We start from the raw sequence: 14,012 nt of genomic DNA, 5'->3' as shown, positions 1-14,012 counted from the left end.
AATTTATTTTAATGGAGGGCCAAATTAGCAAAATGTCATATTATTGTTTTTGCATAACTTGAAATATGTACAGCGAAATAAAATGTTAAATTACGATCAAACATTCAAGTATGCATATATTCTTGTGATAATATATCTAAAAATGAATGAGGAAATATATAATTAAATATTAAAATGTACCCCCCTTCCCCCTTTCAAAACATTTCGAAATGTTCGAAAATAAATGTCCGTTGTAACAAATATTGTATATTGGCAAATTAGCAACGGGCAAACCGACTAACAAATGATTCCACGAGTACTCGAAATTTTAGTTCTACATTAAATCTTCAAAGGTCTTCTATTGTACTCTTTTGACGCTACAGATGGGAAGTTATTGCCGTTTTCCCCACTAGAAGACTTAATGTAGAACTAAGTAGACTTAATGTAGGATGAAAATTTCGACTCGGCTAATCACTAAAATCCATCACCCAATGGCGGAAATATCAAGGAGGGCCATAATACCACCTTCTCCTCTGTATCTTCATCGAGAGAGTGTTCGCGGAAAACGCGCTTCATTTCGTCAATAAGGCGACGCTTCCGTCGGTCGAGTCGACGACTCGACGTGATTTCGCGTGTAGCTGCTCTGCCGGACCCGCGATGGTCGATTTCATGATTCACTCGAATGTAAACCATTCGAGATATCTGAATACGAGCCAACGAGCGGAGGGAGATAAGCTCAAGGAATCCTTGAAAATCTGAAGCCGATCGCAGGAAGTAAGAGAGAGAGAGAGAGAGAGAGAGATACACGTAATTGCTCGCGGAAACTTCGCGAGGGAGAAGCCCGGCCATGTAAGGTGCGGCGAAACTTCGGTCTTAGCCGGGATCAAATGAGATCTTAATGTGCGACGAAGTTGCGTCCAAACGAGACGCGGAAGTCCGATGAACTTGACACTCGCCTGTAAGTAAGCCACACCGGCGGTCGCGTGGCTGCTTCTTAAACTACACAGGGCGTCGTTGCATAATTAATAATTAAGCGGCTTATCCGAAAACGGGACCGAGGAAGGGACAAACGAGAGTCTCGTCTTTCGAGACTCCGCGAATTTCGACGAGAGAGAGAGAGATTTCTCTCGCGGAACGAACTCACGTACTTGCCGCTGCTCGCGAGATAAACGGGCCGATTAATTATCCTCAGGATGAGAGTCTCCACGATCCGCAAGATTGATCTGCGTTAAAGTAGACGCGACATCGTCTGGGTTCCAACCTGGAACTTCCAGGACGCGAACGTACTGCCTCGCATGCACTTCCCACGTGCTTTCCACCCCCCGAGAGTCACGGTTGTCCTCCGGCTACGACGACGAGGGACACCCCTCGACTCCCAAGTTGATGAAGATTCCGTCAGCCGAGAGGGACGCCGTATCGGCTTCAGCCACAGTGAAATGAACTGAGCGTTTGCGCACCCGCGTCCTCCACCGGGCCTGCCTGGGCTTCGCCCAAAGACGAAAAGTACCTGCCTCGCAAAGCCGCGGATCCGTTGTTTCTGTTGATGATATCGAATTCCCATCGGGATCGCGCCTTCGTTCATTCGGCTGCATCGACACGTTCGGCGTGAGAGAGCGCGCATTGTACTCTCGAAGTTTCTCGGAGTGAGATCTCGCATCGAGAAGACGCATCAAGATTCACCGGAAGCGATAATGAAAGCACTGCCACTCGGAATCGCGAGGGTGAATGTTCGAGGGGGGGGGGGGTGCAAAATCTAGAGAGTGAATCTTGATCCGTGCGAGCGAACGTTTCAGCCGGTCAGAGTGAATTCGTTCCAGCAACGGTGGGATACGTGTCAGGTACACTCTTCAATTTCGAGCGCAAAATATTCGCTCGCCGGTTCAGAATGGAGGAATTCACTCTGCGCGAGAGTGAGAGAGAGAGAGAGGTCACTCTGCCGTTCGAGTGGAATTTTACTCAAGAGGAAATTCCGAGAGAGAGAGAAAGCGGCAAGCGTTTCACCTGCTCGCGTAAAATCGCCCCGAAGGAAATTGGAACGCGCAAACGCTCCTCCTTTGCCTACTGTGCTACATGTAAATATCGATCGTTATGTAAATAATTGGCGTGCTCGCCGGCGAGGCGAATTTTTCGATTATCGGCCAATTCTCTCGGCTCACTCGTGTTTCGACTGTAAATAGGCATAACCGTAAAGCGAATTCAAGCGATACTAGATGACGATGTAAGCCAGTAAAGTTAACTATGTAGACGATTTTTAGGCGTAAACTCTCTATTAACGATGTAAGATCCATATCCGCGACTGCGATTGTGAGGAATACAAACGAATCGCGATCAAACTGTCGACCGTCGAACATGTCGTACGCCTATAATAACGACCGAAGCGCACGTATATCTCTGAGAAACTTCGTTTGCGCTATTTACTCTCGGCTTTGAGTCACTCTCGTGCCCGGTAAAGGGTGGAGCTTTACGATATTCATCGATGTTTCAAAAAGAGTCACGATGAAATCATCAGATGCGCAGTGACGATGTACGTGACGAGAGAGAATCATGTTATTAGATTTTTCTCGAATAATAAAATTGTTATTATTCGGGGAAAAGAATTCTCTGAAACACCCGTGTGTTTCGAGAGGTCGGAAATATCGTGAACTTTTATTCGCCACGGCACACCCGCGACTTTCCTTCGCTCTTCGTCATTGGTTAAACGCTCTCGAGAAATTTCGGTGACGATTATTTAGCCATTATTCCAACGAAATAAGAAACAACTTACCGTTGTAATACCGTGCGAGTGGTGGTCGCCCTCGTTATTACTCGAAATTCCTTGCCGAGGCCGTTACGCGAGCGAAGGAGAGGCGTACTGTCAAAAACGAGACGAGAACCGAACCCGAAGAGAACCGTCACATCGGCGCAGCTCGGGTTACGCAACCCGACCGGGCAACCGAATCGCGTGTCAACCACGTGGTGCGTTATCTCGTGCATCATCCATGCGCCGCGATTATTATGTAAACGAACCGGTTGCAACGAGACGGAGAACTCGCGTGATTGTATGCACACGTAAAACCCCGCGCTCTCTAAATTTTACACGGAGTGAAATCTCATACGAATGGAAATACACTCGAAGCTGATCGTGAACAAACTGCCACCCGCGACCACAAAAGTGAGTATTTCACTCGGATTTAAAGCGAATTATTAATCCATACGAGTGAATGTTTCAATCGATCAGAGCGAACTCGTTCCTACGACGATGGAGCGCTCAGTCGGATTCACTCTTCAATTTCGAATGAAGATACTCACTCGGCGAATCGAAGTGGAGAATTCACTTTACACGAGTGAACAGTCGCTCGAATTTGAACGACTCTCGATTGCTACTTCGAGTTTTCGAATGGAATTTCACTCGGGGAAAATTTAATTACGCCGCTCAGGAGGCGACACGTGTCCGTTGCGTTGTTGTTCCGCTATTTTCTAAGAAGCGTAATCAGAAGCCACACTGCGATTGACTCGCACTGCGGCTGCCCGCGGATAACTACATTCGTCGGTCTCTTCATTAAAGAACATCGCGCGAAATATACACAGCGCCTGTGCGACGACCGTAGTTACAAATTGACTGGGCTACAATTTCCGACAGCTGATAGACAGCTGAGCTCCCGACTGTCCGGGGCTGTACTATATCGCATCAATTTGCCGTTCTAATCAAGAGTACCGACAAATACCGTTCACGGGCCACGGAACACCGTTAGCAGAAACTAAAGCCGACGTGATCTCGGTAAGTTCAATTGTTGACGCTACCAGTGCGATTAAACGTATAGAAGTCACGTTCGATAGTATCGAGATCCGAATTCATCCGAGTAATATGGGCCCCGAGAGGCGCCCGAGCACGAACTATTCGTCGATATGATGCATACGACATCGTTAACTCACAGGGAAACCTTTGAAAATGTCTCTCACCGATGTCGATAGGTTTGAAGATGCGTTGTAAGGCAGCTGAAAATAAGAAATATGTTAAAAAGAAAAATAAGAAAAATTATATGTGCCTTCTTGGACGTGTTAGAGGTTGGAACAGCCGCTCGGAAGTAGCTCGATAAAATTGGTAGTAGACGAAATATCTTGAAAATATCACGAGCCATATAAGAAAATGTTTTGAACGAAAAATTTATGTGCGGTAGCTTTATGTACGGTACATTTTTGGGCCATGTAAACGACGCTCCATAAGTAGATGCAGACGGGTTGTTGCGCGGGATGCCTGGGTTGTACGCCCGACGAAGCACCGTGTAAGCATAAGCGGGCCGGACGCAAGGTAGCTTGCAGCGCGAAGTTTACAGCTCGTATCTCAAAAATGTGATCTCAGAAAATAATTGTAACATACGTAATCAAATCCGGCATGGAAGCCTCTTTAATTTGTATTCCTTTTATTCTTACGAATTCACGTAAATTCGTAAAATTCCATGTATGAACGGCAAGGAACATTTTGTGTTAGATCCTTTTTGAAATTCTTGTGTTAAATTTATAACACACCCGCGTCTTAATTTAACATATTGTGTTTATTATCTCAAGATATATATTTTGTGTTGAAACAATGTTCAACATATGTAAATGTCGAAATAATACATTTTACACTTCTCAATGTCGATTAACATATATCACGGATATTCATTTTGCGTTAATTTTTTACATAATATTGATGCCACTTTTCAACACATTCGTTCTTGTGTTAAATTAACGCAAACATTTATTTACGCGTTTGGGACATGTGTGAAATTTAGCACGAGATTTTTTTATTGCACGAAACTCCGAGGACTCGCTTTCAATCGCTAAACGTGCGAGAGGGAAACGACGTCGGAGAAAAGCACGAGTCTCTTGTTTTCGGCTGCTTGGCAACGCATCCAAAAGCCCGACAAAATTAGAGGGCCACTGCCGGGCTGTTCTCTATTTAGCACTGTTGCGTCGCAGAGACAAGCACAGCTCGTTGTTTCTACCAACTCAAGTTTCACATCATCCACTGCCACTTCGTAACATCGGAAAGCGCCTTCCTTTTCGATCGTCACCGTCGACGCCGTCGTTCACGTTTCACATGCACCGCGACAGCGCGATCGATCGATTCACTTTGCGGCGACGAGCGGAGCGGACGAGCCGTTCGAGCGAGCGAGCGAGTTTCGGAGCTTTCGCGAATCGCGCACATGTGACTCGATTCGTCGCGCGCTTCGAGCGAACAAGCGATCGGCCGCGAGATCAAATCCGCATTTTGCGCTCGTCGTCGACTCTGTCACACTCGATCGACTGTAAACCCACAGAGATCATATCTCGCGATCCGTCTCTTTACACCCGACCCGAGAGAGGAAGAGGGAAAGAGAGGGAGAAAGAAAGAGGGAGAAAACGGCATAAGCCGTTCGTCGAGCGCTGAACTTTAACGACTCGGGCCGTGTGCACCGATTTGGATCTCGATGACCGTGGTTGACTTTACAGAGAACCGCGAAGCTCTTTCGCGACAGACACGACCGGTTGTACGGCGATATTGAGGAAAAATGAGATAACAATAAAAGGAATGTGAAGTGTTTCAAAATGAATTATACGTTGACTGCAGTGAGTGGAAAGAGCATTTGTACGATTCGTCCCTCTGGGGATAAATTTCTACAAAAGAAGCGAGGCATCCTGCAAAGCGTTTCTATCGAAATATATACAACTATACATATTGTTTTCATCAATGTATTATATATATATATAATATAATATATATAATATATAATATATATAATATATATATATATATATATATATGTCTGGTTATGTGTGTATATACATTTTACTTGTATTAATATATATTATATCGTTTTTCCCGTGATAAAACAGATGCGTCCGTCGTGCCTCTCGGTCGTTGTCTAAAGATTAGATTATGGTGAACGCGAAGTCAGGAAGAAGTCTGACAATAACATAAAGGCACACACGCACGCACGCACACGATCTTACCACAGGACACGCATAAACGCACACGACATATTTACTCGCAATCGCTCCATTTGAAGGCGACGACACGAACCGCGGTGTGAGAGACGTCGGCGCTTTGAACGCAACGGCATGAACGTCACGTTGGAACGCCGAGAACAGCAAAAGATTCATTATTTTTTAAATACGGTACAAAACGTTAGCGGCTAATACATTTCATTTGGATAATAAAGCCGAATAAAATGGAGGAGATGATGATTAATAAAATTTCAGCCTACCTACAGAGTTTATCTACAGATCTATCTACATTTTTGCATAATTTAAAAAAGTAACTTTTTTCCTCGGAAGGAAACCAAAAAAATATGTGGAGAATTTGAAAAAAAATCGGATTTCCCGAGCTTTTGAAACTATAAATTTTTTAGAACAACGGTTTCATATTTCTTTATTTAAAAGCGGCTCCTTTCGAAAAGTCGAATTAAAACGAATGAAGATACGCGGAAAATTAAAATTGAAATGTTTCACGTTTCCATGAAAGCATAAAGGATCAATTTTCAATTTCGCAGAATACTTTTCCACGTCATTCGTCGTAGTTTTCCCAGTCATCGCGGATAAATAAGAAAATTCGCGTTAGAGCGCTAAATTGAGATTCATTACGCGATCAGGCAGGCGTTCGCATTAAATTGGATTGACGTGCGATCGATCCGGAAGAGGTAATGACCCATGCATGAATCATCATCACGCCAGTATATGCGTCATGCGTTATTCGTGGACAGAATCACCGACTATCTCTCTGAAAAACCGAGAGCATCGTGCGACGTCACCGACGGTCTTAGCGTTAGCGTCGTTGGTCGACAATTGTACGACGATGCAGACGCGAATTTGCATTCGCCGGACGGATTCCTGTCCTGTTGCGAGTCTGCCGAGACTGCATTTATAGACGCGCGCGCGATTTCGTGTCGTGTCGCCACACTTCGATAGCTCCGCGACGACCACACGCGCCATTTAATTATCCCACAATAAATTAAGAACAATAACGATCGATATCACCCTCCTCCTCCCCCTCCCCTCCCCGCGTCATCTGTCACCCTCTGTCAGACATAAAGAACCCTGATTGATCCTCCGAAGACATGCTCACGCGACATGCATATAGTTACTAATTGTACCATTAACGATCACCGACTCGAGGTGTCGAACACACATGCGACATTTTTAATAAATTATTTTGAAGATTGCTCACGGCTCTCGTTTCTTCTGCTTTCTTCACCTCAGTCCCTCGGAAACCGCACGTGTTTCCTCGTCCGATTAAGCGTTACGTAATATATCACCTCATTGTGCCTGTACAGGCTGATCCGCTGTATGTTCGCTTTTCGATTCTAATACTAAAGAAGTTCTAACACTAAATGTAAAAATTTCCAGTAGCGCATCAAGGGGGCCTTTCATAAATTTACCATTTATCAAGCAAAATTTCGTTTCTATATGTTTCATTAACTAAGTAATAAATGTTAGTTTGAAACGTAGCTGAGGTATAAATATATGTATAAATATATAATATTAATATACGATATTATAAATACGAAAATATTATTTTTTTATTTTTCTTATTAATGCTGTATTCAAGCATCAATTTATCTAATACGGATACACAGGTAATAGAAAAAAGTATATATAAATGTTTAAATATCTGCTTACACATTTGTGTATCTTGAGAACATTACTATAAATTATAAATTTCTACCGCTGTATTTCCAAAACGGTCAATAATTCTGAAATTTTTCTATAATTATCTGTATATTAATCTTTAACATTATAATATATATTACAAAAAGTTTTTTAAACTTCCAACTTGCACATATACAAGTTTATAATTAAATATCTCGGAAACGATACGGTAAAGATTATTAAAACCTGTTGCACATTGTTAGTTCAATTAATTTTTATATCATGTACACAAGATGTCTCAGCGTAAGGAGAACATCTAAATATTTTGAGGGTCTAAATATGGGGACCTTAAAATAATCGAAGAAAACAAACGCAAGAAAGTTTTCCTTTCACGGTATTCCTCCTTTGAAACTATTCAAGTTGTGCTCTAAACGTTTCTCATATTATTAAAAATAAAGGAGATATTTCGATGTTCTCCTTATGCTAGGACTTGCTTTATATATTATAGATTTATCTTATACTTAGTCAAACCGTTTAAACCTCCTTAATTTCTCGCGTCGTATCGATACGTTTATCTCTTTGTTACGTGCAGCACGCAAAATTGCACGGTACACCCCGATGTAATTGAATCACGGGTAACTTCTACAAAACACTTTCGAAGAAGCTCTTGCAGGGGACCGCGTGTAGTGACCGTTCGTGATGAAAATCAGGCCGCTTTGTGTATTACTAGTGTACGCGTGGAAAACATCGCGTGTTTGCATCTAGTCATTAACATAATTGCGAATTTTCTCAAGTCATTAATATGTATCAGTCACGCGTTAACAGCGTAACTTACAAGGTGAGCAACATTAAAGCTGAAACATCGAGCCGTTTTTAAACGGAGCGTCCAATTGCGAAAAGTAAAGCTGTACAGTTCCTAATAATAACACGACGCTAATAATACCGTAATTTTCAGAAGTGAAACGACAATATCGGCTATATACAAGCCCTCTTTCTACTTCAAACGATTACTCGCGCGAAGTTGCCGACGTTCGATATCGATACGTGGTGTCGAATAGGGAATCGTTGCAATGAAACTCGAGGTTCTTCTTCGTATCATAGGTCAGCATGAAACGTGAATAATTTCCCGGATATTCTGAATCTTTCAATATACGGCTAATTTCAGACTTTATAAATTATTGATTTATCTAACGACAACAGATAATAATGACGTTTTAAATTAGCCGTACACTTATCCCGATGGAAATATTTTATTGCAAAATTGCTGAAGTACATTTGAAAATTTCCCTCGATTAAAGCCCCATTTTATTATCGTTTTGTCGATATTTCTGTAAAAAAATTAATTTCACCGATATTTCAGCAATTTTTCAGTGAAAAATTTCATCGATTTTTTAGCAATTTCTCTTTTTAAAGTTCTTTTTTTAAAGTTAAGCAATTTTGAAATAAAAAGAAATGAAGTCAATTGAGAGAGATTTTCATAAATTCTATGGTACTTGCAGCAAAATATTTCCATCAGAATTGTTATTGAAAGATTCGGGTAGCTGAAATTGACAGTACTAGTTTCGACCGCCACTCCACTTCGCGATCTGGTACACATGTCACGCTACGTCACTGAGGACCATTTTGACGGGTTTTCCCGGGTTTTCATGACGTCTGAACCGACCGGAGGCTGGGAAACCAGTATCTCCTTTCCACTACCGGCCGCGCTCCTGTTGTTTGGCGCTCGTTCGCGTTCGTCTCGCAGGACAGTCATCAAAGACGTTTGTTTCATGACGTGACGCGCGTCACGACGCAGAAGTCAGCGATCTCGTAACAAAATTCGACGAACGCAGGTCCCACAGGGTGAGCGTGAAAAATAGGTGACATCGGTTTATAAAATCCGGCGTGACTCGCTGTTTACCCGCAGTGTTTGTCGGTGTTTCGTAACAGTAAGAGGACTCGTCCGCACGTTCATTGGGCGTCACCGATCGTCCGCGGCTTCCTTTTCTCGAGGTGGATATCTCAACTCTCGCGACACGCGTGACCGACATAATCGTTGTCACTAGGGCTGCCACGTGACCTACTTTTTGTTAGAGTGATCTTTCATTTGCATACACCTGTCCCACGCCGCTATACCATATCTGTGTTTGAGGTGTTTTACTGTGGGATTTGAGAGTCATTAAGAGAGAAGTTCGTTCAAATTGTGCGGGAAAAGTGGTGGCAAATACATAAATTTCGGTAACATAGATGGATGTGTTACACCTCACGTTACTCTCTCTCTATTGGCTCCATATGTTACTTTGTGCTTTTCAAAATATGCCAACCTTACCTCCCGTGAATAAATTACGACTGCATCATTTATCATTCTGTTTCAATAACGCTTCACGTATCATATCACACACTGTCAAACACGTCGGTTATCTAGTAGTAACGTATAATGTGTGTCGCAGCAATTCCATGACACAGCTTGAATTGAGGAAGTCTATAATCTCGTGTCCTCGTGCGTTGCAGATTCTTCCTCTGGTAGTTTCGACGCTTGAACAGGCAAAATGAGTTACGGTTACCAAGTGAGTATCCTCAGCTTATTACTACTGAAGCATTGAAGGAACTAGAAGGCGATAGAACTTTCGAGTGTGAAGCTTGCGCACACAATGTCTGTATACATTTCTTGATTTATACCTTGATATATCCAAGGGGCCACCTGTTCAATTTTCGGGACGAGCACGACCACCAACGTCATTTGGAGCCCCACCTGGTGCACCCTCTGCCCCTAGTGCTCCGTCTTATCCCCAAACCGGTTTCACGAATGCACCGCCAATGTCCTTTGGCATGCCACAACCGTATGGTCAGACCTCCTCTCCTCATCCGACAACGTCCTTCGGCATGCCACAACCGTACGGCCAGATCTCCGCTCCTTATCCGACTCAAGCCATGCATCCTACTCCGAGCAGCTCACCATTACACAAGACTTATTTGGCGCAACAAGTGCCGTATCCAGCTCAGTCCATGCCGTGTTACCCATCCAGTGCCTATCCATCCAACGTTTATCCACCCAGTCCCAGCCAACGGGCAAGTCAACCATCTTACCCACAACAACAGAGCCGCAACACATATCCTAATCTACAACAAACATCAGAGGCTGCAGAATGCTTTAACAAAAGAACTTCCCTATATCCTCAAGGACCAAATACACACGCAAGTAGTTCAATCCCGTATCAAGGCGGAAACTATTCTGGGGGGCAGGGGGTACGCTCTAATTATCCTTACGGCGCTAATCCACCTACTGCTGCTCCACATGGCACCACCCCAGCCCCCCGGTTTGCGCCTAAGGTGAGATTAATAGCAGTTTCTAAGGCTTTGAAGAGACAGGTGTGAATGCGAGATATTAAACGTTTCTTGTGTGCAGGTGTTGAAACGATGATTCGGCGTCCTCCTTTTGGTGGTTTCTGGTGGTTAAGAATTTGTAAATCTTGTTACAGATCTCCCCCACTGTCGTGGCTTACGACGACTTCGATGCCAGAGCGGACGCGGAAGCGTTAAGGAAAGCCATGAAGGGATTTGGTACCGATGAGAAGACCATCATTCACGTTCTCGCCAATCGCAGCAATTTGCAGCGTCAAGAGATCGAGTCGCAATTTAAGACCCTTTACGGAAAGGTAGTAACTCAGTCTCTTCGAGTATGTCTCTTCGAAATCAAGAATAATATTGTATTACATTGTTATTGCGCCTCTGTCGAATAGGATCTTATAAAGGACTTGAAATCGGAACTATCCGGGAACTTTGAGAAACTCGTTCTTGCTCTGATGATGCCGCTACCTCAGTATTATGCCAAAGAACTCCACGACGCGATGTCCGGTATCGGCACCGACGAAACGGTGCTCATCGAGGTGTTGTGCACCATGTCGAATCATGAAATATCCATTATTAAGCAGGCATACGAAGCGAGTAAGTTAACTGAATAGTGTCGGAATCGCATTGAAAAGGGTATCAGTGTCGCTGTACATATTTACCCATGTATTTAACAATTGCAGTGTACAGAAGAACATTGGAGGACGATTTGATTTCCGATACGTCCGGCAACTTCAAGCGCTTGATGGTGTCATTGTGCTGTGCCAACAGAGACGAGGCGTTCGACGTGGACCACGCTGCCGCGGCGGAAGATGCCAGACAACTTTTACAAGCTGGTAATTACTTCTGGATATGGTTTTCAAAGTTTTGGGAAAGAAAGCCACTTTTTTTCCAAATTTTTCCGCGGATCTCTTTGGCTTCTTATTTCTTTACGGGAGAAAAAAAAGAATAGGTAAACCTGGTAGGTTTTAACCGGACGCACGTGAATTTTTCTAAACGAATCTTCCCACCCTCGGGACAGAAACCGAAGAGATACGGAAAAACGGATTCTTCTCCTAAACTTTAAGACTACTTCTAGATAATCGAGTTACCGCTATAGCGCGTGTTTTCCGAGTCTTCTTAATTTTCTACAAATATTAATATTTGTACAGGGGAACTTCGTTTCGGCACGGATGAGTCCACCTTCAACGCGATCCTCGTCCAAAGAAGCATGCCGCAGTTGCAGCAGATATTCGCGGAGTATCAGAACATAACAGGCCACGACATCGAGAATGCGATCGAGAATGAGTTTTCGGGCGATATCAAGAAGGGTCTACTCGCGATCGGTAAGTGTATCATAAACTTTACGGGATACGGTGAGACTGGTGTTGTCGGGCTCTCCTCGATAAAACTATCTGTGTCGTTCGAACAGTGAAGTGCGTCAAGAACAGAGCTGGTTTCTTCGCGGAACAATTGTACAAGAGCATGAAAGGCCTCGGCACGGACGACAGCCGTCTCATCCGACTGGTTGTGACACGCTGCGAAGTGGATATGGGTGAGATAAAGTGCGCGTTTGTGCAACAGTACGGAGAATCGTTGGAAGATTTCATTTCTGTAAGTATACCAAACACATTAAAACACGGGATATGTATCGTAGTGATGTACTTATGTACAAATTTAATTCTTCCTCCTTTTAGGGTGACTGTTCAGGGCACTACAAAAAATGCTTATTGGCATTAGTTTCCTAAAACATTTTTTACGATCGCAAGAAGCTCACTTCGTTGCATTTATCGTTCGTTTATGAGAAAATGGGAAACATCAGTTCTCGAAAGTGTACAGTGAATGTACACGATTAAAGATTGAATGCTATTTTACTTCCATTCTGTAATGGCTTCTGTCCACAGGACGCGGAAACACTTGCCGCGCGGCGGAAGTTCATGCGGTGGACAATAAATTTTTAATTCTTACCGAAGAATGGCATGTTGATTGGCTACCACGTGAACTTCCCGCCGCGCAGCAAGCGTTTGCCACATCCTGTAAGCAGAAGCCATTACAGTTGCATCGATGACAATCGTATATTCTGTACCACACATGTGATTGATTTTTATACACACAGACTTACACGAAGAAATTTCAGCTCGCGTATATACAATGAAAATAATTAATGTCTTTACAAATCTTCCGACGTTTTTTACATATTGCGATATATGTAAAATAAGAATTTTGCGAAAACATAGCTAATAATCATTCATGGGAATTTCCAATGGTTTTAGAGAATCTCTGAGTTAATTACTTGACACAGACACATTTATGCTAGCTATTGCTTGGATTGATCTTTTAGAATTCCGTGTTATAGATAAAATGTTCATGAAACAAATCTGTGAAAGACACCGCTAACTCGGAAGCCGAGTCAAGTACTGTTTGGATTATTTTAATTGAATATTCCGATTTACTGTAAACACTTTTATATCTGAGACAATAACGGAAGTGAGTAAAATTTTTGAAGTACTATTGTCAATACGAATGTATTTGCTTTGTAAGAATCTTGTAACGATCTGCCAGCTGTCTTCCTACCGCTGGCTATCTCTCGACTATTTTTTATCATGGTATTACGGTGATATTATAAGAAATATATATTACATAGATCTGGAAATTATATTCTGTAATGCAAGCGAAACACAAGTATATAAGTATTTTTCTGCAGATATAAAAATATTTACGAAACTTCGAGAAAACGAATCTATATTCGTGTACTATATTGCTATATATTATATTATTTCATACGGATGTACGTATATATATATCGATACTTTCGATATTTTAACTATTGTACTCGCTCCATGTACTTAAATTAAAATTTAACTCATTCAAATGAAATAAATCTCTTCCAAACAAGATATACTCTGTAGTCTAAAATGAAATACTATACTCTCTAGTCTCAAATGAAATAAATCCTCTTCCAAACGAAATATACTCTCTAGTCTAATATACTACATACTGATATGAATCTCAATTTTACGGGCTTGAAGATACAAAACATTGCAGATTTAAAAACGTTTCAGCTGTTCGAACAGTGTCGACGGAAACGGTTGCATGCGTGTACGCATGAACAAGTAAGGCGTATGACGGATTTTAAA

At 42.6% G+C, this 14,012-nt stretch overlaps 1 protein-coding gene across 11 annotated transcripts; it reads left to right on the top strand.

Moving 5' to 3' along the window:
• Nucleotides 1-2,886: 2,886 nt before the first annotated feature.
• Nucleotides 2,887-13,495, top strand: LOC106746489 (annexin B11-like). Of its 11 annotated transcripts, XM_014623131.1 has the most exons (10): nt 2,887-3,130; nt 3,599-3,736; nt 10,060-10,115; nt 10,243-10,878; nt 11,028-11,204; nt 11,289-11,493; nt 11,580-11,732; nt 12,048-12,221; nt 12,308-12,489; nt 12,573-13,495. In XM_014623131.1, exons 3-10 carry the CDS (start codon nt 10,098-10,100, stop codon nt 12,621-12,623), a joined length of 1,596 nt encoding a protein of 531 aa, XP_014478617.1. In that variant the 5' UTR covers nt 2,887-3,130; nt 3,599-3,736; nt 10,060-10,097; the 3' UTR covers nt 12,624-13,495. The 11 variants fall into 11 exon arrangements, with proteins under 11 accessions (XP_014478617.1, XP_014478618.1, XP_014478623.1 ...); XM_014623132.1 differs by lacking the exon at nt 3,599-3,736; XM_014623129.1 differs by lacking the exon at nt 2,887-3,130 and having other exon boundaries at nt 3,472-3,736.
• The last annotated feature ends 517 nt before the right edge of the window (nt 13,496-14,012 follow it).

The sequence above is a fragment of the Dinoponera quadriceps genome, unplaced genomic scaffold, assembly GCF_001313825.1.
Source record: "Dinoponera quadriceps isolate SergipeBrazil2010 unplaced genomic scaffold, ASM131382v1 scaffold1850, whole genome shotgun sequence".
Classification (NCBI taxonomy): Eukaryota; Metazoa; Arthropoda; class Insecta; order Hymenoptera; family Formicidae; genus Dinoponera; species Dinoponera quadriceps.
Note: the sequence above shows the minus strand (reverse complement) of the source record. Positions and strands in the feature narration are given on the sequence as shown.